General features: G+C 44.5%; 1 protein-coding gene across 1 annotated transcript in view; it reads right to left on the bottom strand.

Moving 5' to 3' along the window:
- The window catches only part of GRK3 (G protein-coupled receptor kinase 3), a 127962-nt gene that overhangs the window by 36617 nt on the left and 65798 nt on the right, over positions 1–25547 (bottom strand). Inside the window, exons 4-9 of the mRNA XM_030335772.1 lie at positions 18411–18512; positions 16152–16226; positions 14984–15045; positions 10489–10540; positions 8382–8473; positions 3998–4097 (exon numbers count right to left, since the gene is read on the bottom strand). Coding sequence (XP_030191632.1) covers positions 3998–4097; positions 8382–8473; positions 10489–10540; positions 14984–15045; positions 16152–16226; positions 18411–18512 — 483 coding nt within the window. The remainder of the gene's footprint in view (positions 1–3997; positions 4098–8381; positions 8474–10488; positions 10541–14983; positions 15046–16151; positions 16227–18410; positions 18513–25547) is intronic.

Genomic DNA, 25547 nt, shown 5'->3' with positions numbered 1-25547 from the left:
TGAATACAATTTCCATGTATCTTCCGGAATGAACTACAAATTTCATTTTGTGATTACCTAGTTTGCCTTAAAACATCGTTGAGATGGTATTAGTGATTACTGATTTCAAGGCTGATTTTGCTTTAAACAGGCAAAATGAAAGTGCTTTCCTTTTTCTGTTAAAAGCCATGTGGCCTTCCTGGAGGTGGGGGACACCCTCCCACTTGGAAGCCCTTAGGGAACCACCTTTTTAATAGCCTGCTGAAGATGGCTCATTCTGCTCCTTCCTGAATGGGGTTCCCCACACACTCTGGTTCCTGATCCGATGAGCAATTCATCTGTAGAGCAGAGAGGCGGGTGGACCCAGAACTTAGCGAGGCCAGAGTCTTTCCCAGCTCCAGAGGGCATCTGTACTCACTCCACCAAGGAGACGGTGGACCCTGCGAAGGGGTATTTCTGAACACAATGGGATATGATCCTTCTAATGGTAGCCCCGAGGAAATGGCAAAAGGCAAACAAAATAGGTTCACTTAAGATCATATGTTATTAAGAAGGGACATGAACTGTAGATTTAGCATCAGAGGCTTTCTGAACAGGAAGGCTCTTTAAAAAAAAAAAAAAACACCTGGTCCTGCGTGTTTATTTTTAAAATAAAGAAACTAAGGCCCTAAAAAGGGGAAATGACTTGCCTGAGGTCACAAAGAAATGTGGTAGCCAGCCAGGATTTCAACCCCCAGTCTCCTGACCCTCTCCAGGGTTCTATGTTACTTATGCTGCTCACAAAGGCTGGGCTTCTGTGGCAAAGTCAAGTAAGAGCTCAGTTAAAGGGATGCAATTCAGTTATCTGTATGCTGACTGCAATCCGTCACCTCTCAGGTGCTGGGCAGATACCACACCAGGTCTCGTGGGAAGCTCGAGACGCAAAGAACCAAATACCGACCAGTGTGAAAAAATGGCAGTTCGGCGATGGGGCTGATACAGTTGTGAACATCATTATGGTTAAGATGTTCTGCCTTGATTACAAATTAAAGGCAGTAAGAACTAAAGGGCCTCGTAGAGGTAGACCCTCAGCAAGGAACTGTCTTCTTTGATTTCCTACCAGTACCGAGCAAAACAGCTTGTATTTTTGCAGGAACTCTGCAAAACTGTGATAAAATACAGCACGAAGTATTTCTTCAAGAAAATTCTCCACCTTGCAGTCAGGAGGAGGCTTCTGTTAACTTCCTGCTTAAAACACTTTGTCTCCAATTGCTAAAAGATTTTTTTTCCTTTTTTAAATCCTCAGTATTGGCCTAGAAAGCTCTTTACAGGCTGGCCTGGCCTGTCGGTCTCCCTCTCCACTCCAACTTCATCTGGGACTATGCACGCACCACTCGAGACCCCAGCTCAGCTGACCTTCTCCAAAGTCTGCAAAGCCTCCTGAAGCGCCCAGGACCCAGACAAGCACTGACACCTCCTGTGACCTCTGAGGACTATCCCTTGTCACCTCCTCCCTGCTAAGTGCCTCCTGAGCACCGGGCACCTTCTAGAGGTGTCCTGATTATTTATACATTTCTGAGATCATGCGAACACTACCACCTTCCCTCATTCTGTGTAGCTCTAAAAGAGCAGGGACCAAAGTCACAGTTTGGGACCCTTCATCCTGCAGGAGAATGCCTGGCATGATCTAGGCACGGAAACGTGTTTCAAGGAATGAATGACACTTCGGAGGACACTATGTGACTGTTTAATGAAGGTGCTGACTGTTCTTTCTCAGCTATGGACACTCTCACCTGTGGACATACTTATCCCAGTTCTTAATCCTGAAGATTACCCTTTTACTATTCTAGAATCAAACTGGGAATGGTACTGCCACTGTCTCTTTGAAAGGTTGGGGGAAGAAACACTCAACTTGAAATTGGAAGGAAAAACAAGCAAACAAACAAAAAAACCCTCCCAATAAAAGGAAAACTGTAATGAGGGACGGCAGTCCAGTCCACGCCAACAGGCTGATCTTAAGTGTAGCCTGGTGAGGTGATTTTAACTTAAAGATGATTAAAGAACCAGAAAAAGTGGCCTTTGATTAGCAAAAAAGGAAAAAATTCCAAATAGTGTTGTTACAGCACTTTTGGTTAAATTATGTATTTGATAAGTAAAAAACATCAACCTCTAATTCCCAAAAAATGAAACCAAACAAAAAGGCTTGATACTTGAATTAAAAATATAAATAATTCTTTTAAATTAGCTCAAAGTAGTAGACCAATTTTTTATTTATTCCCGTAGAGGGTTAAGATGGGTGAAGAATGACCGATACATCTACATAACCATATTCCCCCTCGCCTGAAAAAAGTAACTATAAAAATGCTATGTGAAAACTGTATGTATATTTCTTCAACACTCCCAACATTTTCCCCACAGGCCTTCTTGAGAATAAACATGCAAGGTGTGGAGATGGCTCATGAAAAATTAATATTTTAATTACCACTTAAAATCTGCAGTAAGGGCACACCCATGTTTGAAATTTAAGGCAATGACATTTCCAATAGAAACTAGAAACCAATGCCATTCTTACTGATTCCAACAGTGTGTGAGCTGCTTAGCTTCGGTTCCAAGTAGGTGCAAACGCGGTCACGCACCCAACACAACTCTTACTTGAAATGCTCAATGTCCAGATGTTAGGAGGCAGAGGCACATAGTTAGAGATTATTTATAGCTACAGTGTTCTTTTTTTATTATGGTTGAGCCAAATTATGAGAATCCTTTACTTCGGTAGCATATAACCTTTCTGAAACTGCTTCAAACGAACCCCAGGAAAACATAAACCACAATACATTAAATATAGGTGCTAACCAAAAAACACAGAGCTTAGAAGGTGATCGTAAGACAGGAACACTAGTCAGAGGGTCCATAGACTCTGGATAAGGAAATTAACCCCTCCGGGTGTCGGGTTCCTTGCTTACTAGTCGAAAAGGGTTCTTTGATTCACCATTAAAGTCTGATTCCTTTATCCTTTGGGTGAGAATGAGCCTGTTTAGAAACCAGCTAGGCTACTGGGAGGCCACACCCTCCCCAATATATCTCACTGCATATAAACCTTCTTGGCTTGGTGATTAGCTTTAAATTCACAGGGGGAGGCACTCAGCATGGGTCTGGCCACTCCACCCTCATTTCCTGCCTTCCCTTGGAGACCCTGAGTCCCTGACCCCCTCGGCATGCTGGATGGCAGGCCCTCTGGCACACGCAGGACTGCCCAGGTTTCTGGGACACTGAGTTTTTCTGGGTGTCTTCATACCCATCTGTTCAAATACAGAAACGCCAAGGTTCATACCGTTCACTGCAAAAACGGCCAGAATGGGATCCTGTTTTGCAAGAAGTCACGGGGCAGAAGTTTTTGACACAGGCTGAGCTAAAAATGCTAGGCTGATGGACAAATAAACTGTCCAACAGGTGGAAACACCGTTTTGGAAATGGAAATGACCGAAGTCCACGGCAGCAGGTGAAAAGCAGCAAGGGCCCCGAAGACAGAGCCACCTTCTCCTGATGGCGCACAGCCCCAAGTGCAATTCGGACTTGAGTAATCCAAGATGCTTCCTCTCTATCTGTTTACAAAGGACAAGAGCGACTTTCCTTGTACTCCAGCTTCTCTGGGTCAGTCCTCCGTCATGCACTCAGTTCTTAACTAGACTCAAGTGATTTCGTTGCCGTTGCCGCGATTATTTCCTGCCATCTCGGCAACCACGTTCCGCAGAGAGGAAAGTCATAAAACAGCCACTAAAGGGAGACGTCGTGGGTGTGCATAATGATGGTTGCTAGCACTTTTCCAACTCCCAAATTAAACAGAGATAATATGCGGATTCTACACTATTTATATTAACTTAGTGCTGCTTTTCCCTGCTATAAACGCTCACTCACCCGAAAACTGGCTGGCTGCATAATTTGCCGGGAAAGAATGCCTGCATTTTAAATAAATTGTCTCGATCTGGAAAACCGAGCAACCAGCAAAGACCAGAGCAAGCAGTGCTCCAAACAGAATACTCACCCCTGTGCTCACAAGAGACAACATAATCCTCTCATTTAAGGCTAATGTTTCTCCTTGTTTCATCTTGATCCTCTTCTTATCCAGGCATTTCATTGCGTACCTGGAAACATAAATGTTATTGAAAGAGCTGCGCTGGAAAGAATCCAAGCTGCTTTAAACGATCCATGTCGTACTGGGGAAAGTTTCTAAAGACTCGGGAAGTGTTTGAAAGAAGCAAAATGGTACTTGCTGACTGTCATGCAAAAAAAAAGAAAAAAATTATAAAAAAGAAATATTTGTAAAAAAAAATGTATTTTTTAAATTTTGCACGCATTAAGAAAACATTTCAACGTGGAGCGTCCCTCCTCACTCCTTGGGTGGGGACGGCACACAGTAAGCTCCTTTCCAAGAGGACAGTGTGGAAGAGAGGGGACAGTGAAGTTATGGTGGAGAAGCCTGACAAACGTGACCTCAAGTAGGCGGTCAAGGTCAGCATCAACAGTGAGGAGTCATGTTGACGATGGGCCCCCATGATAGGACGCGATGAGAATGGTGTTCTGCCACTGGGGTCTTCCTTCCAAAAGCCCACAGCCCCAGTATAACCAGGAGGAAAGCATGTCTAAACTGGAAGACATCATACAATACACCTGGCCACGGGTCCTCAAAGCAGCACAGCCCCTCAGAAACAAGGAGAGTCCAAGAAACTACACAGTCTAAAGGAGCCTAAGGGGACGAGAGGACTTAAATGTAACACAGGATCTGGTTAACACAAAAGGCCATTGGGTAAAGAGTAAAAAAGTAAAGGGGCGCCTGGGTGGCTCAGACGGTTAAGCGTCCGACTTATGCTCACAGTTCGTGGGTTCGAGCCCCGCATCGGGCTCTGTGCTGACAGCTCGGAGCCTGTTTCAGATTCTGGGTCTCCCTCTCTCTCTGCCCCTCCCCTGCTCATGCTCTCTGTCTCTCACAGATAAATGAACATTAAAAAAAAATTTTTCTTAAGTAAAGTAAAAAAACCCCAAAAAAGTAGAAACTTCAGTGAATAATAATGTATATTAGTTCATTTGTTAGGACAAATGTTCCATAGTAACATAAGACAGAGATACTGGGTGTGTTTTTGAACCCTTTCTGTAAACCTAAAATTAGGTGTCAAAAATAAAATTTGAAATAAAAAGGTGTCAGGGGCGCCAGGGTGGCTCAGTCAGTTAAGCATCCATCGGCCTCTTGATTTTGGCTCAGGTCATGATCTTATGGTTTGTGAGATCAAGCCCTGCTTTGGGCTCCATGCTGGGTGCAGGGCCTGCTTGGGATTCTCGATCTCCCTCCCTCTCTGCTTCTCCCTCATGCACTTACTCTCTCTCAAAAATAAATAAAATAAAATAATAAAATAAAATAAAATAAAATAAAATAAAATGTTTCTTTAAAAAATTTTAAATCAAAATAAAGCTTAAAAAATTAAGCAATAATTAAGATATTAATACCATTACACAAATAGAAGTTCCAGTTAAATGAGAACCTGAAGTAGAGGGATGTGAATAAATTTGGTGAAAATAAAACTTTGGACATATTGTTGCTATTTAGTTGCTACTGTGTGTTGCAGTAGTGTGTGTAATATTTAGCTTTTAGGAACTGTGATTTCAGCAGTGGTCAAGATTTTGCAAGAGTGCAGGGGGCAAGACTCAAACACTGGCAACCAACAAAATGAAAAGGGACGGCCCATGCTCAAAAAGGCACGTTCTAAAATGCTGTTTGATTGGTTTGTTTTTAGTTTTTTTAAGTAATCTCTGCACCCAGTGTGGGGCTCGAATGGACGACCTGGAGATCAAGAGTCACATGCTCCACTCACTGAGCCCGCCCTGATTTGTTTTTAATCTGGATATTGAAGTTATCGTATTTTCAAATAATAAAAAGAATCCGTAAGACTTTCATATAAAAGTTGGTGGAGAAGAAAGAGCTGACAACTCAAGCTTTCTGAAGCCTTGGAACAAACTTCTATTAAGGTAATGCAGACATGCTATTTGGCATTCTCTATAATCGCAGGTTAAAGAAAGAAGGATGATTTGTCAGCAGCACAGCAGAAAGCTGAAAGGACATTTTCACAGGGGCCTCAGGGGCTTCAGAACTCTGTGTGTGACTGTAAGTCCCACTTTACAAGGCCCCGGCACACAATGTGGATGTTTGTCTGGCTGTGACGGGACACAGAAAATCCACTTGTTTCTAACTGATCATAACTCACAATGTTATGACTTAGCAAAAGAGAGAGGGATGTTCAAATTTGATATTTGCTTTTCTTTTTAGAGAGAGAGAGAGAGTGCGTGCACAGGAGCAGCATAGAGCGGGTGGTGGGGAAAGAGAGAAAGTGGTTGAGAATGTCAAGCAGGTTTCACGTCCCGCCCGGAGCCCGACATGGAGCTCGATCCCACAACTCTGGGATCGTGACCTGAGCCGAAATCAAGAGGCAATGCTCCACCGACCCAGCTACCCAGCCGCCCCCAAATTTGGTAATTTTATCGACTCTCCCAGGAGCTCTTTATAACAAATCCACTGATGGAGACGTTAATTTGCTTAGTTAAGGGATTACACATGAGAACATATGAAGTAACGTGTTCTTCATTCAAGTTCTATGATGAATTTTCAAACTGTGTCCTACTGCTTCTATCACTAGCCCCTACCAGGCTGGCGTTTGGAAGAACGTTCAAACTGCAGACCGGAGAACCTGGCACACACGGGCCTTGAGCCCCTGGGTTAAGCCAGTTGGCTGCGACTGGCTTCTGAGCGAGGTGGGTGGCAGTTCACGGATGGGCTCCAGGATCCACAGGGACTGAGCCTGGCCGCTTCCTAGCCGTGGGACTCCCCGGTAAGTGTCTACCCTTGTTCTAGAAAGTGGAAGACAGTCTTCCACACACAGAGAATCGCGTGAAATAACCAACGTAAAGCAGGGACACACGGTGACATTATTGACTTGCACATCATGTGGCAGATTAGCAGATCTCCTAAACACCTGGGCCGTGAGGAAGGCAAGCGAACACATTTGGTGAAACGGAATAAGCGCCAAAGGAAGAGCGACACTTAGCGTCAAAGTCCACCGCGGGAGTACAGAATCGGGACGAGACACGGGGCCGCAGAGGATTGTTCGCTAATACGGACTATGGAACAGGCAGTTATCTGCAGGCTTTACGATGTATCATCCCGTTCAATTCTCACAACCGGGAAGTATCTTCCCCACCCTACAGACTTGGGTGCAGAGGCCGAGAGAAGGCACAAACCTCGTGCCGGCCGGAAAGCGGAAGCCGGGTCTGACCCGGCCATGGGACGCCAGGGCCCCCACTCTGGATCACCAGGCCATCCTGTCTCAGCAGGGCACCAGACTTCAGAGGCCCGAGTGCCAGACACTGGGTTCACCCCACGCAGGGCCCCAAAACAGGAAGACCAGTGGCTGTAAGTTAGTGAAGGTGAATTCCAGCCCCCACCTACTAAAGATCGTGCCAGTTACTGGACCTGTCTGAAAACTAAGAGGGCCACCTGGCAAGGCCGTCAGTGCCCGATCACGGGGAGGACCCGAGCAGAGGCTGAGTGATGACCCGGTGGTGGGGGGAGAAGGACACTGAATTCGCTGACCCCAACTACTCCTCTTACACCGACTCAGACCAAGCCGCATAGACTATTTCACTTTGCTGTTATTCTAAAAGGCCTGTCACTCTATCAAACTGGTGGTTCTGGGCCTATCAAACTGTATTTTCCCATTGTCTTTTGCTTTTGGATATATGCTCACATAAACAAACTGCTTCTAAAAACTAGCCCCCCCCCCCCCCGGACACCCACACCACTTAAGAACTCCACCATTCACTTTCCAGAAGAGCCTCACACCTGGCACACGTGCATGTTAACTGCCTCACATCAACCACCTGTACGATCAGCGGCCGATGCAGTCATGGAGACCCATGATCATGACCCTCCTAGGAGGGCATCCTGTTCGCCAGGGCTCGAGCTACCCAACTACGGGAACTGACGTCTCCTGGGATGTTACACCACCGAAAAGCGTTTGTGCTAAATCACGGGTGGTCACTCTCTAGAAGAAAAGTTCTCTCCTCTGCGAAGCAGAGAATTCTTTGCAACCGGATTGGCCCGGGAGGCGGCACAGAATGCCCCTTCTTGGTCACTTCTAGGTCCCAGACTGCTTCACCCACGGCCTGAGTGATAGGGGCTCATGACACATAGTCACTGGCTAACTTCCCATTTCACCCTACGTGATGGAAGTTCCAGCCAACTGTTCTCATTTCTGATGCCTCACAAAAAACAGCCCTTTTCTTTCTGAGGTTAAGTTACTTCAGGAGTGAGATCGGGGGCTTCCACAAATCTATGCAGGTGTTTTCTTTTGATGCAAGCACAGAACCCATAGAAAGCTTACATTTTTCCAGTGTCTGCTTTCCTGCAACCATACACTTCACCAAATCCTCCTCGTCCAATGATTCTATGTACGCTGAAATCATTCATGGTCAACTGTGAATTCAAAACACGATACGAAAACACAGAATTGCATTAAAATCATGCTGTTGTTTTCATGCAACACACAGTTACTAAAAGAGCAATTCTGACAGAGGGATCTGCTCTTTCTGCGACTGATTCCCCGGACTGCAAGACGAGATGGGCAAGGCTGCAAGACGTTCTAGAACCTCCATGTGCTCCACCCTCAAAGCGCACAAAAGGGAGGCGAGTGGGACGAGGACAGAGTGGGAGCCGAGTCAGATTGTTTTTCCGCTCTCCTGCATTTTAGGTCGTAAGCCGTATGCCCCGAAGACAGGGGAGTGTGAAATTTCTAGTCCAAATGAAAACCCACCTCAGCTACTCTGAAGCCGGAAGTGTGGGAACAGCTCAGCAATTCCAGGAACTGTCATGGTAAAAAAAATAAGTCTACATCGAGGGCATCTATGTTTTCCTAACAGTGGGCCATATGATGAGAAAACTCGGCGGGTGCCGGCCATGTGAATTTTTTATCGATAACGTCAGGGAATCGCTAGGACTCATGCTGGGCATGTGAGCATGAAACAAGACCCGAAGTAGGAGGAAAGTGTATAAAGAGGCTTCATTCATAAGCCCTTTCCTTGTGTCAGGATCTCAGCAATGCCCCACCTCCCAAGTAGCTTTAACAGTCTTCGATGGTACAAAGGCAGACAGTGAGCCCGATGTCTAAAGGGGCAGTCGGAAAAGAGCAAACACCTTAGTAGCTTATGCATGCTGGCAAGTTAAGGGTCAGGTTCCTGAAGGGTTCCCCCCACACAGCCCTTGAAACACGTTTGCAGCCACAGCTAACTGGGCCCACAGGCCTCACATCTGATGCTCAGGGGACAGACAGCAGGACATGAGCACCCGGGGTCTGCTGAAGGAGCAGAAGCGTGAGAAAGCTCTATGGCAAATACAGAGGATATTTTTGAAAAATGTGTGATTTCCCTCTTGTTTCTACAATCCTGCCAGGAACTGTGAAAGAAAGGGGAAGTTTAAAAAAAAAAAAAAGAAGAATTAAAAAAAAAAAAAACCACACACACACACACACACACACACACACACACAACTGCTTCTCCCAATGGTATCCTCAAGTTAAAAAAAAAAAAATCCAGTTGATGATTTCTTTTTCTTACAAATGGACGTGAAGGGGAAGGTAAAAGATGCTGTATCAAGAAAGGAGGGTATGGGGCACCTGGGTGGCTCAGCTGATTTAGCGTCTGACTATGGCTCAGGTCACGATCTTCGGGTTTGTGAGTTCAAGCCCCGTGTCAGGCTCTGTGCTGACGGCTCGGAGTCTGAAGCCTGCTTCGGATTCTGTGTCTGCCTTTCTCTCTGTCCCTCCCCCGCTCGCGCTCTCTTTCTCAAAACAAAAAAATAAATAAATAAACATTAAAAAAATTAAAAAAAAAAAAAAAAAAAGGAGGGTTCTAAAAGTGAAGCAGGGGGCATGCCCCAGAACTTGAGGTTGAAAGCTGGAAGCAGGTGAGCCTTTCGGGAAATGTGTGTTAGAAAGTAGCCGGTTTCTGAGGACTGCTTTTCTCACTCTCAAAAATATTTAAAAAAAAAATAAATTAAAAAAAAGGAGATGAAACCTTGGGCTAATAAGAGATGCCATCATTCTTATGACAAGATTAGACCTAATAATAAGAAAGAGAAGAGACTCTTTACTAGGATGCCAAAAGACAAGAGCATGTGGGAAGCACATTCTGTAGGAGACTTGTATTTTTTACTACTATTTCTGTGGGTCAGTCACTGCTTAAAATACCCTTTCTTAACTAAATAAACACATCCTTATATGAATGGGAAAAAAGAGAATTAAACCTCGAACTGTTTATGAAACCGGGTACGGGGGGATGAATTCTTCTTACGTTAAAGCTGTAAGGGAGACATCTGTTAGTGGCGCATTACCCGTGGGAGTGTGCTCCGGGATAAAGTATTTTCTCACGAAGTTAAGCCAGAGGAAGTTTTTATTTAAAAAAAAGGGGGGGGGGAAGAATTAAGAGGATACTCACATGGATGTTTAATTCTACGTTTTTCCACTGGCAAAATCGGGTGAACTTGTCACTAAAAAAAGAATATAATAATGGTCACTGAAGAGTCACGTGTCACAGGAGTCGGGTTGACTGGGCAATGTTAACAGACAACCTCGGATGGAACACCTGTGTTGCTTCTTGACCAGAGGCATGTTTTCTTCAACGTGTTTTTCGCAAAGCATTCCCCAGGATTCGCGGCTTTATTTTACGATTCAGGTGAAAGACAGCGCGTTCCCCTTAAACTGTGGTTACTGCGTCTTTATCTGAATCGGCACCGTCCAAGAGAAGGCCTAACGTGAGCCACGCTGGTAGTTTAATCTGAATACCGTTACTTTCCTGAACCCCAGTACAGCAAAAAAACTATCATTTCAACACGTAATCGGTATAAAATTAGTAGCGAGGCATTCTACAACCTAGTTCCTACATTTGGTTTTGAAACTTAAGTGTGTATTTTGCACTTGGAGCCCATCTTCATTCACACTCGTCACACCGGTCATTTCAAGTGCTCAGGAGTCACACGTGGCTAGTGGCTACCATACCGGACCATGCCGCTCTAAGCGACAAGAAAATTAGTATTTGTAAAGAATTCTAAGAACACCAGACACCCCATGGGGCTTTTCATGTGCAAGGCCCTGGTCGATGAAGATGCCCATTCCGCAGCAGAGGAGACCCAGGCGTGGCCAAGGTCACACAGTGAGAGGAGTGGTGGGGTCAGACCTGAACCCAGACCCAGCACTGTTGCTCTAAGACACAAATGCTGTAGGAGAAAAAGCCCCTGAGGCTACAATCGCAAGATGCGCCAAGTCCTACTGAGCCGATTTGCTCCCACAATTTACTCAACTGCGTGAATAGATTTTTCTTCTAGGAAGTAAGAAAAATACCTATCCCCACACCTATTTTAATACAGACATGATTTTCATTAATTAATGAGCAACGCCGTCTAAGGGGTGTGTTTTAAAACATTTTTTCAAAAGAATTGCGTTCTTGATTGAAAGCTCCTCAAAGGCAAAGAATATTCTTGGTGACTGCTGGATTTCACGTAGCCCCTGGCACAATTCCTTACACAGGCACAGTATCCAGCATTCTTTGAATGCATGAATGACATATGAATGAATGAATGAGAGAGAGAGAGAGAGAAAGGGAGAGGTGGGGGGAGGGAGAGAGTACTTATGAAATGCACGGTACAGGAATTATCAGCACTGTAACAGAATGCCTTAAGGCATCTAAATATCCCAGTTTCTTGGGGGTTTCATTTAATATGCCTTCTTAGGATCTTTTAAAAATATTGCTGAGGCTAATATAATCACGTTGAAAATCAAAAGCAGAAGAACTCTTTACAATTCTGAGGCATCTTTTGTCAATGAATCTAAAATGAAGCTTACAGAGTGTTTCACTGATCTCCCTATCATCTCTGTGGGGTTAGTCAAATTATATTTGGAGAGTTTCTGAAAGTTATTTCAAACGTTTTGGTTTTTTTAAAGCATGATGAGTCCAACCAGCAAACACACACTGGGGTGCTCTCTGTGCTTACACCATGGCCGTGCCTTTGAAATTCACTTGGTGTGTTGGCCCAGCTCCTACTCCCTTCCCTCACGGATTCTCGAGCTCAGAGCTGGCAACAGGGGCTGGTGGTCTGGAGATTTACAAAATTTACAAGATTTACAAACTTGCGAACTAGCTGGGGAAGATTAACAACCTGGGAGAGGACCATCCTGCTGACCAAGAGAAGAGGGAACCAAATCCCAACACATACCCTGCCCTAAAAGAACACACCCCCCCCCCAAAAAAGGAACACCCTCAAACTCACATTTTGCCCTTGAGGTATGGGTTTGCTGTAACAAGCTCTTCTTTAGGAAGTGCAGATAGCCCCCAGGGTGTCCGGGGTCAGTCATGTGTCCATGGAGGTTCTCTGAGTGCTATTTTTGGTCAATACCTAAAGCTGGAATTGGGCACTTCCTGACAGAAGAGGAACTAGGGCTGAGGACAGAGCAGGGCCTGGGCAACAGAGGGCTCCTGACAGCCAGCGCCCTTGCAGATGACATATGGCCACCCCAGAGGGAAGAGCAGAGGTTAAAGATACAAAAACAACCGGGGTGCAGTGCGGGCAGGGTGTAGGGTAAGCATTTTTAACCCCAATCTGTGACTCGCGCTTAAGACTGCCGGGCAATTGAAGTTCACTGCCTGACGGAAGCTCACATCCCAGATTCAGCCCCGCCTGGAACTTAGCCCCGGGACCCTGCCTGCTTCAAGTGAAGGCACAGACCGGCCAAGGCACTGCTGAAGATTTCCTCATTATTACCAGGCTGCAGTGCAGGCCCTTGAGAGACCGCCTTCACCATGAGACCCTCGGGGAGTGTGGCCAGTCCCGCCGAGGCCGAAGGCTACAACGTTCTATTTATGGAGTGCCCACGCTTTTCAAAACCCAAACACGAAACTCTAGGTCTGACAACGGAGTTTTTAAATTCTCATTTGAGACTGTGGTCGCAGAAAAAGAACCCAGGACGGTGTAAAAATGAAGAAATTCGCTTTTAAAAAGCATTTACAGGGGCGCCTGGGTGGCGCAGTCGGTTAAGCGTCCGACTTCAGCCAGGTCACGATCTCGCGGTCCGTGAGTTCGAGCCCCGCGTCAGGCTCTGGGCTGATGGCTCGGAGCCTGGAGCCTGCCTTGGATTCTGTGTCTCCCTCTCTCTCTGCCCCTCCCCCGTTCATGCTCTGTCTCTCTCTGTCCCAAAAATAAGTAAAAAAAAAAAAAAAAAAAAAAAAAAAAAAGCATTTACATGATACGGTGAATAGTTTCAGAAAAGATGATTTCAGAAAATCCAGTACATGTGCTGGCCTAAAGCGCAAACAGCTGGTGTGTGTGTGTGTGTGTGTGTGTGTGTGTGTGTGTGTCAATGCAAACAGCTGGTGTGTGTGTGGGGGGGGGGGGGCACTAAGAGCCAAAGGCTCGACCAGCAGGGAGAAAAGTGACAGGCAGGCTGGCCTGGTGGCTCATGAAAGAACCTAAGAGCAAAGAGCTACAGGACGCCCCCCCCCCCGAGTTTTATGCCCATCCCTGTTTTTCCCCTCTGGCCCAACGATCACGTAAAAGCTCTCAGCTGACCCAAGAGTTGGAAAGGTCAGATTTTCGAACCAACGGAGATGGAGACAGCGCGGGCAGGCCTCCCGCTGAAACCCAGCCAGCCTAGCCCCTCGGAGTAAACTATTGCTTTCTGGCAAAGTCTCTGCTCCTGCTCAGAGAAGTGTAATAATCATTTGTATGCATATTCGCTTCCCCCAAGTACTGACTCTACTCCAGGATAAAATTGTCTCTTGAACTCTAGTGGGATCACACCACCACGTTTTTTGTTTTGTTTTGTTTTGTTTAATTACTTTAGTTCAGAGACTATGGGGAGGGGGGGAGCAAAAAACCGCCGTGAAGAAGCATTTGTTTTTAAAGGGCAATTATGGAACAGCTGCGGGGCTGCTCCAGCACCGAGACACAATCATCATGTCGCTTGTCGAGAAATTAGCCGAGTCTGTGGAGAGGAGCACGGTCTGTGCGAACGCAGATTCGGTTTCAGAAAAGCCCCAATTCCAGCGGTGCCTGTTCACAGAGGAATACTCGAAATCCTCATGTTTGCCCGACTGCTGGGTGCCTGAAAGGGCACTTTTGCAGGCAGCACCGAATGCGTTCAGGGTTTTGTAGGACAAGCACACACGTATAGTCTGAGTCACTCAAAGGGAACGTATTTAGCAGGGATCGCAATAACGTATATGAGCACAGACGTCTGCCTGGACCCTTCAGTTCCATTACATGAGGAATCAAGTGCAGGCCTGATCCACTTTCGGGGGCAGGATCTCAAAGTGCAAACCAAGGAATGAGGTTAACAGAACAGGGCTTGCATTAGCAAAGGTGTCCCAATAAGCTACTTTTAATGTTGTGGTTCCATAGTCTATTTAAACTTTAGACCATTTTGAAGCTAAAGAGATTCAAAATGAAGAGCCATTAAGATATGTGAATCCTAGGGGCGCCTGGGTGGCGCAGTCGGTTAAGCGTCCGACTTCAGCCAGGTCACGATCTCGCGGTCTGTGAGTTCGAGCCCCGCGTCGGGCTCTGGGCTGATGGCTCAGAGCCTGGAGCCTGTTTCCGATTCTGTGTCTCCCTCTCTCTCTGCCCCTCCCCTGTTCATGCTCTGTCTCTCTCTGTCCCAAAAATAAATAAACGTTGAAAAAAAAAAATTAAGATATGTGAATCCTAAATAATACTTTAAACTACTGAGGTAACAGTCTAAGGCTAAGCCTGGTGCATAGTACGTGCTCAGTTAAGTACTTGTCAAATGAACAAATCAGCACACATTTTAATAAGGACAGAGCTCACTGGGTAAAAGGAGATACACCTGTACAAGATTTTACATATATATTAATGTGTTAAAATAATGTTCTAGCAAGTATCCCCCCCAGAAATGTCAGGCATATACGTGAAGTTTCATACCTTTCCATAAATTTTTGGAAAATGTTGCCTCGGAGACTTTCACAAATTTCTTCTATGTAGGGCTGGAAAGGATGGAAAAGAAATTCCACACTGCGTAAATAGGAACCCATAACACAAACTGATGAGGCTCGGACTGGTGGGAGTTCCCACTCTTCCACTTGCCCTTGTCGGTGCTTGCCCCGTTTTCAATAACAGATTCATCACCGTGATTGTTTACTTAACAGTTATCTGCACTATTCAACTGCGAGTTCCAGGAAGGTAAGGACAGGTCTGTCCTGTTTGCCACCGAATCCTTACGGCCTGGCATGGTTCCTGGAAAGTCACAGAGGCTTCCCGGGTGACCAGAGTTGGTTTTCCGGGTGTGTGACCCATGCAGCCCCATAGGGCTGGCACCCAAAAGGGCCCACTGCTTGGTTTGGGGCCCTGCTATCGCCATCTTGAAATTCTTAATTTCTGACCAAGGGGCCCATGTCTTTCATGCTGCACTGGTCTCTGGAAGTTACACAGCACATTTTGTTAATTAATAAGTGTTGCTACTCAGCATCGATACTGAGTTTTAAAGACTAAAAGCTAATGGATCCATGGAGTAAATGGGTTTTTTGTAATTAGCTATTTTACTTATTGACTTTCTACCTCACATAATCATAGAGATAAGGACAACCATGGGGAAGAGTTAATCCCTCTCCTCATTTTGCACATACGGAGGCTGGGGCACTGCGGGCAGGTGCTATCCCATGGTCTCTGAGCAAATTCATGGCTAGACCAAGATTAAGGGCTCCTGGCTCATTTGTGCAGTGCATGTCCCTTTACAGAGAACAATCTGCAGGGGACCCTTGTATAACAGGAGTCTGAACCACACAAGTCCACTTATACCTTGATTTCTTACAGTACAATATTGTAAATGCATTTCCTTATAATTTTCTTAATGTTTTCTTTTCTCTAGCTTATTATAAAAATACAGAATAGAATATATATAACATACAAAGTAGGTGTTAATCAACTGTTTATGTGACCAGTAAGACTCCTGGTCAATAACAGGCCATCAGTAAAGTTTGGGGGTGGGAATCAAACGTTATAAGTGGATTTTCGACTACAGGGGGGTCAGCGCCCCTATTCCCTATGTAGTTCAAGGGTCAGCTGTATGTATTTTGAAGTACTTTTGCCTTACCTGGAAAAGAGTGGATGTCACTTGTTTCTTGGATAGGTGACTTTGTACATGTTCTACAGCTTGCTTTGAGAACGGCTTTTTTATTAAGAAAAAAAATCAGAAAACAGTTTTTTTTTTCCACAAGTATAAAACATAAACCTATGTTACACAATACCACAACATATAATTTAACACAATTACTAGGCAGGAACCTATGGTAGTTATGTTGACATGCATTCTTTAGAAATCAGTTGGATATTTATGGGCAATCCAAACAGATGCTTGTCCCTCTGAGCTTCTAGAATTCTTAGACGCCGTGTCGAGAAGGATGATGAGCATGGGGCACCTGACCGACATATCTAGTCCCACAAGAATTTAAGATTAACTGTGATGTAAAAAAAAAAAAAGTGTAAAGAAGCTTACTATCACTTTATTAAATGCATATATCCCTTAATTAGCTAATAATAAGGGTCCTGAGAACATACAAATTCTACTAGATAAGACCAAACAAATGTGTGAAAATACACTTAAGAGTTAAATGTCAGGACTACAAAGCTAATCCAGGGTGGTAGAAGGCTGGAGGTTAAGGGAAGTCTTGCCGTGACCATGGCAGAGGGGAACTGGCTCTGGAAGAATAAAGCCTACACCAACAAGAAGTACACATTCTATTCTCCCCCCAAACTTCCAATTACATCTTCTTTAATAATGCACCCTAAGAAGGAAAGCTTCACATGCACCTGATACTGCCGAAAAACCTGCTGAATTGCTGAGCTACATGACAACTAATTTCCGAGGCATCCCCACAGAACATCCAGCATTTTCCAAGGTTCAGCCATTCTCTGGCAAGGTAGCAAGGCACAGAGCATCGACCGTTTAGCTCCAGCTCAGGATTCCTGTCTACTACGGGGCGCCTGGGTGGCTCAGTTGGTTAAGCCCACTGGCTCTTGATTTGGGCTCGGGTCATGATGCCGTGGTTTGTGAGTTCGAGCCCCATACCAGGCTTTGTGCTGACAGCACAGAGGCTGCTCGGGATTCTCTCTCTCTCTCCCTCTCTCTGCCCCTCCCCTGTTCGTGCATGCTCTCTCTCTCTCAAAATAAATAAACATTAAAAAACAAAAAGAAATGCATGCCACAAGAGATGCCACCTTTAGCCACAGTTATTCACGTGTCAGTTAAGACGGTGAATGGCACAATAAATACAGAGGCACCAAAATAAACCATGATCCTGGCCAGTGCCGTCCGCTGGAACTTTCTGTAATGGCGGCAATGGTGTGAACCTGTGCTGTCCAATACTGGAGCCACCAGCCACGTGTGGCTATTGAGCACTTGAAATGTGGCTTGTGAGGAACTGAGAAGTTAACTTTTTAACTCCATTGGATTTTAATGGAGTTTACACAGCCACCTGTGGCTCCTGTACTGGACACAGCAGGCCAGAACCATGGGGCCACTCCTTTAGAAAACTCTCTCAGAGACATTACATGTTAAAAAAAAAAATTAACATTTATTCATTTTTTGAGAGACAGAGAGACAGTATGAGCAGGGGAGGGACAGAGAGAGAGGGAACACAGAATCCGAAGCAGGCTCCCGGCTCTGAGCCATCAGCACAGAGCCTGACACCGGGCTCGAACTCACCAACAGCGGGATCGTGACCTGAGCCGAAGTCAGACGCTTAACCGACTGAACCACTCAGGCGGCCCATGTGATAAATTTTTATTACTAATTATTCCACTCACTCCTGGTGGAATAGTTTCCTAGGAACCTAGTTTATCGCAATGACCGAATGGATTATTTATCTGATTTACACTGAGGGGGGGGGATATTTCCACTGTCTATTTAGCTATTAATAAAATTAATGTAATAATTATGCTCTTCCTCATGAATCCACAGAAACCATTTAAAATTTATGTTGATCAATATTTGATTAGCCTAATTATTTAAAGGAGAGCCACACTAACAACAACAAAGCTTAATTTCCTTTAGAAAGTCTAGAACTGAGACCAGCCCTTTCTTCCGCTGATCTGAAGGAGCTGTCAATGTTATTTGCCTCGTTCTTCTTCGCCGTGAAAGATCTGCTTTCGGAAATACACTCGGAGGAGACAAAGCAACAGCTCTGTATCAGGGTTACCAGGAGACAAATGACAGAAGAGAAGAGACAGGTCCCGTCCCCGGGGACTCCTGTTCGATTTTTAAACTTCTTCCTCCCAATTGGGTTTCTCTCTGGGAACTCTGCAAGCTGTCTCCTACCCATCCTGGAGGAACAGGACACAAAGAAAGACTTACATGCGAACAAGACAGCAGCTCCTTCATGATGTACTTGTCATAAATTTGCCGGCTCCTGCAAAGGCGGTCTTCTTCATTCTCAAGCTTCTCGTATTCTTTTATCTAGATTTTTCAAAGTTAGCATGGTTAGGTACGTCTTCCCAGAAAACTCGCTTTATTAAAAGATATTACTTGCCCGGGAAAAACCACTTCCACAGGAGATTAAGGCAAACTGCTGAACCCGATACTCCACCGGAAACAACCACTTCTAACGTTAGAAGAATGAAGTTGGGATCATTTAAATGCAACTTGAAACATACAAATGAGTTTTTTCCTATGATGAACCTCATCACTTAAATTTAGAAGCACAATATCAGGAAACAAATATTTCCATGGCTACAATTATCTTACAATATACCAGCCCGGGACCATTCATCCTTACCAATTCTCCTTTCCAGAGCAAAACCCATTTAAATCTGGCTGTAATTCAGTTCTAAGACTTATGACGGGGGTCGTTCTCACTCAGCTACGGCATTACAAAAGAAAAGAAAAAATATATATATGTATTGTCACGATTCCTGCAAAGAGATTTTTTTTAAAAAACCAACTGAATGTTTTAGAAAGGCATTGACCCATAGAAGCAAGCACTGGTTTTTCAGGTTTGAGCTTCAGCCGCACAATAAAGTGTTAACAGACAGGTGCCTTCGAACAGTCTACATAGGGAAGCTAATCGGAATGGTAAGGATAAGCCAAATAATAAAAATATGCTTTAGAAACACTTGCTTATGTCGAAAATGGCCCCAATCACTCCAATCTGATAACAGAAGCTCCTGCATCAGAGGAGTTGCTTTTATTTATTTACAGAAATACTTCTAATCCAAAAGACAGGAGAACGAGAGCACAAATGAAATATGGAGTTAGCAGGAAGACTGCAGCAAAGATCTTCAATATAATCATTAATTGCTACGTATGACTTACTTTTGGGAACAAAGCGTTTTCAACAGACAGACAGTTGTTTACATGGACTTTTCACAGTATCTGAGAGTTCTTTATTCCGGGATGACAGAACAGAAATGAAAGTTACCTTTTTACAGGATAGGCTGGGTTAGATCATTTTGAAATCAAAACCAGTAAACGCTAGGAGAATTTCTGATAAAGACGGGGCACAGCTGGCAGGGAGTGGGTGTGTGTGTGAAATACTGAGGTCCCGGATGAGGGCCAGCTGGTTGACACCCGGAGAAATGACTGGGGTCATCTTATTATCCTGAAATACCACCAGTGTTACAACGAGGTGGCTGGGATTCACAAGGCTGTGACTGCCAGGGCTTAGAATGGAGTCTTGTTGGAACAGACAATAAAGTCTCCCTTGAAGGCAGGCGGACTGGGGTAGGCTATACCCCACCCAACCAGAAAAGACTGCTCGAATGAAGCAGCAACCCAGCAATGTTGGCGTAGCCAAAGAATCCGGGCTTAACGACTGTGAGTCAATTCAGAAAAACAAGTCTAAGGAGTTCAAATACCATGCTGGATGCAAATATGGCAGCTGTGAGGCAACAGAAACCAGACACCAAAATCCGAAGTAGAGTCAGAAAACAAACAGAGGATCTGGCTTGGTTGATTACTTTTGTTGTTTTAATATTAGGTAGGTCCATAGGTCAGTGCAGAATTCTGGGATAGAAGAGGTTCACGGAAACGTTTCTGCCTAAACAAGTAAATGAACTCAAGAAATTATAAGCCTTCATGGAATTATTATCCTAGATAACAAATGTAATGAAATATAAGTCTATGTTCCTGGGGGCCTCAAAAGCAAGTTGACACCTGTTTAAACAAATGCTGATGCTATGGGAAGTTTTCCATGAACTGTAGCAATCCGACCACATGGAACATTCTTGTTTCTTGGGCAAATGATATGCTGAACCACAATACTAGCTTTATTAAGAGCCTTGTAGCTCATGAACTCCCAACCTGAACAACAGAAAAGGTAACTCTCAGTAGGCAAAGTAAGAGCCTCAAGTGTCTGTGGCTGTAATTCAAAATTCACTTTCTATTATCAGGAGGACCACTAACTAGAGAACATGCAGTCAACTATCTGTCAATCTAGCCAGGATGATCTTATTGTAGCCTATGCATGGAAAATGCCACACCTCTAACTGGGGCAGTTAGGTTGACCAGGTAACCTGAGCAGGCAGAGGCCTGAGTTCAAGGTGAAAAGCCTCCCCTTGCGCAGGCAAGAAGTGTGGTGGTCATCGATGACGAACGTTCACTGATCGTGTGGTCCCGTTCTGCCTGGGTGCTTACAAAGTTCACAGCTGAACACGCAGCCTCAATAACCAGAACCCTAAGGGCAAGCAACTTCTGGTCCCCAGCTCCAGTTTCTTACTGCCATTCCGTTGAGATGGCCTTGTAAAGCCACTGATGGCTTCCGCAACAACTATACATTCTATACTATACTATACGCTCACCTTCGTGAGGGATCAGAAGTACAAACATAACCGGGAAGGAGCACCAAACAGAAGCTGGCAAGTAAGAGAGGATATTCTCGAAAATAAACAGCAAGAGAGAGGGAGCTCCAAAATTCTGTGTGTGAAAACTCTGCCAAGATCTCTGTTGGACCCTATAATGACCTGCGAGCATAGCAGATCCAAAGCAGTCCAGATAAGGCTACAAGAATTGGACAAGATTCGGCTGTTACTCATAAGACAGAGCTTTTGAAAACTGAGTTCAAGTTAATTGCTAAAACAAAAAATCACTACCCTTTCAAGAAGCATACAGAATTTAGAGTACATATCTATAATATATTAATCCCAATGTACAAAACACAATCCAAAACTATCCTACACATCGGGGCACCTGGGTGGCTCAGTCAGTTGAGTGACTATTGATTTTAGCTCAGGTCATGATCCGAGGGTTGGGGGATCGAGCCCCATGGTGGGCTCCACGCTGAGTGTGGAGTCTGCTTAGGATTCTCTCTCTCTTTCCCTCTGCCCCTCTCCCCAACTCAATGCTCTCTCTCTCTCTCTCTCTCTCTCTCTCTCTCGAAAATAAAGAAAGTAAAATAAAAATAAGAAAACAAACTATTCTACATACCAAGAAACAGGAAAATGTGGCCCACACACTCTAAGAGAACAGACCACAAATGAAGACCATTCTGAGATTACTCTGGTGTCGGAATTATCAGACAAGGATTTGATGCAGCTTTATAACTATACTTCAAAGACGTAACAGAAAATATACATAAAATGAATAAAAAGACAGGAAATAGCAGAAGAAACACATTAACTATGGGAAAAACCAAATGGCAATTTTAAGACTAAAAAACACATTTGAAATAAAACCTTCAATGGATGGACATAACAGAGATGCCAAAAGAGTCGATGAATTTGAAGAAAGATCCATAGAAATTACCCCCACAGAAAGAAAAAATATTTGGGGAAAAACACTGAATAGGGCAGCAGTGATCTTCAGTATAACATCCAAAAATCAAATACACATATAGTTGGAATCTCAGAAAGAGGGGAAAGAGAGATTGAGGTAGAAAAATGCTTTAAGGGGTGCCAGGGTAGCACAGTCAGTTAAGCATCCAACTTCTTTTGTTAATGTTTATTTTTGAGAGAGAGAGAGAGACAGAGACAGAGACAGAGAGACAGAGAGAGACAGAGTGCAAGCAGGGGAGGGGCAGAGAGAGAGGGAGACACAGAATCCGAAGCAGGCTCCAGGCTCCGAGCTGTCGGCACAGAGCCCGACAAGGGGCTCGAACTCACAGACTGTGAGATCGTGACCTAAGCCGAAGTCGGACGCTCAACCAGTTGAGCCACCCAAGCACCCCAAGCATCCGGCTCTTGAGCTCAGCTCAGGTCTTGATCTTAGGGTTGTGAGTTCAAACCCCATGTTCGGCTCTGCCCTGGGCGTGGAGACTACGTAAAAAAAATGCTTTAAGAGTAATGGTCCAAATTTTACCAGATTTGATGAAAGATAGTAAATTTACAGATTTCAAGAAAGTCAGCAAACTCTACAAAGGATAAACAAAATATCTAAAATTACTCCATTAAAATACAGATTGTCAGAAATGGGGGAGGGGGTGCTGAGCAAGATATTTTTATATTTGTCTCAATGAAACACACTTAATATATAAAAACACTGGTTGGAAGTAGAAGGGGAAAGATGTATCATGAAAACAGGAAGCATAAAGAGACCGAATGGCTACATTGATATCCAGTGAAGTCGTCTATAAGACCAAGACTATGACCGGCAATGAGGAGGAACATTTCATAGGAAAACACATAACATCATAAACACATATGCACCTAATAACAGAGCTTCAAAATACATTTTAAAAATGACGAGAAGGGGCGCCTGGGTGGCGCAGTCGGTTAAGCGTCCGACTTCAGCCAGGTCACGATCTCGCGGTCCGTGAGTTCGAGCCCCGCATCAGGCTCTGGGCTGATGGCTCGGAGCCTGGAGCCTGTTTCCGATTCTGTGTCTCCCTCTCTCTCTGCCCCTCCCCCGTTCATGCTCTGTCTCTCTCTGTCCCAAAAATAAATAAAAACGTTGAAAAAAAAAAATTAAAAAAAAATGACGAGAAAAAGAATAGACAATTCTACAGAGTTGGGAGATTTTTATCACCCTTCTCTCAGCAACTGATAGAACAACTAGATCTAAAATCAGTAAAGAGGGGCACTGGGGTGGCTCACTCAGTTAAGTGTCCGACTCCATTTCAGCTCAGGTCATGATCTCATGGGTACATGAGTTCAAGCCCTGAGTCTGGCTCTGTGCTGATAGCTTGGGATTCTCTCTCTCTGCCTCTCCCCTGCTCGTGCTCTCTCTCCCTCTCAAAATAAATAAATAAACTTAAAAAAAATAATTTAAAAACTCAGTAAAGATGCAGAAGGTCTGTCCTATCAACCCCCTTAATGTTAATTGATATTTAGAGAATATTCAGTTAACACTCCCATCTTAAATTTTCCATGGGCTTTAGAATAAAATCTGAATTTGTTACTCTGGCCCCCAACCCCATCTCCCTCCTCAACCTCATCTTATCTCACACTACCCCACTCCTCTAATCCACTATGAACATACCATGGTGGTCTAATTTCAGTTCCTCAAACATGCCAAGTTCTTTCCCACCACATGAGGGGCTATGTCTTAGCCCCGTTCAGCCTAAAATGCTTTCTCTCCTCCCCCTGCTCCCATCTCCAAAAGACTAGCCTCCTTGTCAATCAAATCTCAGTTTACATGCCCACTTTTCAAAGAGTCAGTCTTTCACCCATCAGTGTAAAGTGGCCCCCAAGTCACAGTACATCACATTCAGTTCTGAGTCTGTTTTGAGTCACTGCATAGCAGTTATTACTTCCTGATACATTTCCTGTTATTTATTGCTTGTTTATTGTCTGTTTCTCTCGACCAGAATAGAAGCTCAAGGGGGAGCAAGGGCTTTGTCTTGCTCATCCAAGCAATGCCTGGCACTGGCGGCTGACGTATACTGGTTGAATGAAGAAAAGTCTACGGATTAACTTTGCCTCGGATCTTATATTTATTCTCTGTTCTCCATAATTTATTTCTAAATCTAGGTATATTTACATATTTTAATAAGCTGCCTCCAAACCTCACTGGAACAAGGAAGCAGAACCAACACACTGAGCAGTAACTATGCGTCAGGGAATGTTCTAGTGTCCTGCAGTCACACACACAGCCTTAAGAGACAGGCACTGCCACCACCCTAAGTCTTAGCTGAGGACACCCAGGTAGGTAAGCTAGAAATCGACTGCCCAGGTTTATATAGTCAGAAACTGGTGGAGTCTAAAGCCAAACTTAGGTGGGCTGAATTTAGAGCTGGTGCTCTTAACCACTAAGTTACAGCCTCCCGTAAACAGCATGTTACAGATACGGTTTAGAAAGCAACTGTCCATCCAGCAACTTATCTGAGCCTCACAATCAGCCTGTGAAGCAGCAGGTGATGATCGGTAACCTCGTTTCACAGATGAGGTAACTGAAGCTCAAATATGAAGCATCCATACTGTGTGCTCCTCAAGTACAGGAACAGTGTACCCTTCACATTTATAAGCTCCAGGTCTGAAACGCAGATGCTTCAGAGATGGCTCAACGACTGGCCCCACATCCCACGGCAAGTGAGAGGCGCAGCTATACCTAGAGCCTCGCTAGGCCTTCTATGAGTCAGATACAGATGACGATGAATGCCAATTACACACGCAGAACAAGCAGGCATAGATTAAGTATCACAGAGCATTACAGACAACAAATGACGTGGGAATCGAAGATGTAAGCAATCATGGAAGACTGGGCTAGCTGTCCAGAGAGACTTGTTAGCAAATACGTAAAGTGAGTTAGACCTCAACAGAAGCTAGGGAAGGCAAGCAGCATTCTAGGCTGGAGGAAGGACATAAGTAAAGAAAAAAAAGAATGTGCTCCACGGTTAGTGGAAGTTCTACGTAAGAAGGTAGCGAAAGATAAAGACAGAGAGGTAGGAAGGTAAGTAATAACTAATATAGAGATATGTGAATGTCAGGATAAGTTATGAGGCCTTAAACATGCTGGAAATGGGACCCGAGAAAATGGAAGTACAACATATAAAATATACATTGCAAGATATCTGACAAAAAAGAGTCTTCTAGGGATTGGGGTCATACAACGGCCTCCAGAAATCATCAGACTGATAAAACCAAGGGCACAGAGAGGAATTATTGATAACCTCAGTGCTTAAAGGCTGTACTAATTTAGAAACCTGTATTTGAAGCCCCAAGACTGGATGGTATCTTCAATAAAAGAATATAGAGCAAGCTCCTGAGGAGCTTAGAAGAGTTATCCTCCAAAGCGATCATCTGGTAAGTTAGATCCATTGTGCACCAAACAAGAAGACAGGAGTGAAGAGCTGGAAGCACACCAACCAAGAGAAATTCCAATGTTTAAAAGCTCAAGTTGAAACACATCTGCAGTACTCACCGCCATACTGGCAAGAAGTGCTCAAGAAGTAACCCAAGTAGACTGCCCACGTTTCAACCTCGCAAAAGTTAAGTGTTAAAGATTTCCCTGTATTTGACAAGGTGATTTAGTACTTGCTGAAACTGGAGAGGTGAGGCTTTTAAGAACAGAAAAAGAAATCTCTGACAGATGATGCTGTGATACTCATCCAGATTAGAATTC

Source organism: Lynx canadensis, chromosome D3 (assembly GCF_007474595.2).
Source record: "Lynx canadensis isolate LIC74 chromosome D3, mLynCan4.pri.v2, whole genome shotgun sequence".
Taxonomy (NCBI): Eukaryota; Metazoa; Chordata; class Mammalia; order Carnivora; family Felidae; genus Lynx; species Lynx canadensis.
Note: the sequence above shows the minus strand (reverse complement) of the source record. Positions and strands in the feature narration are given on the sequence as shown.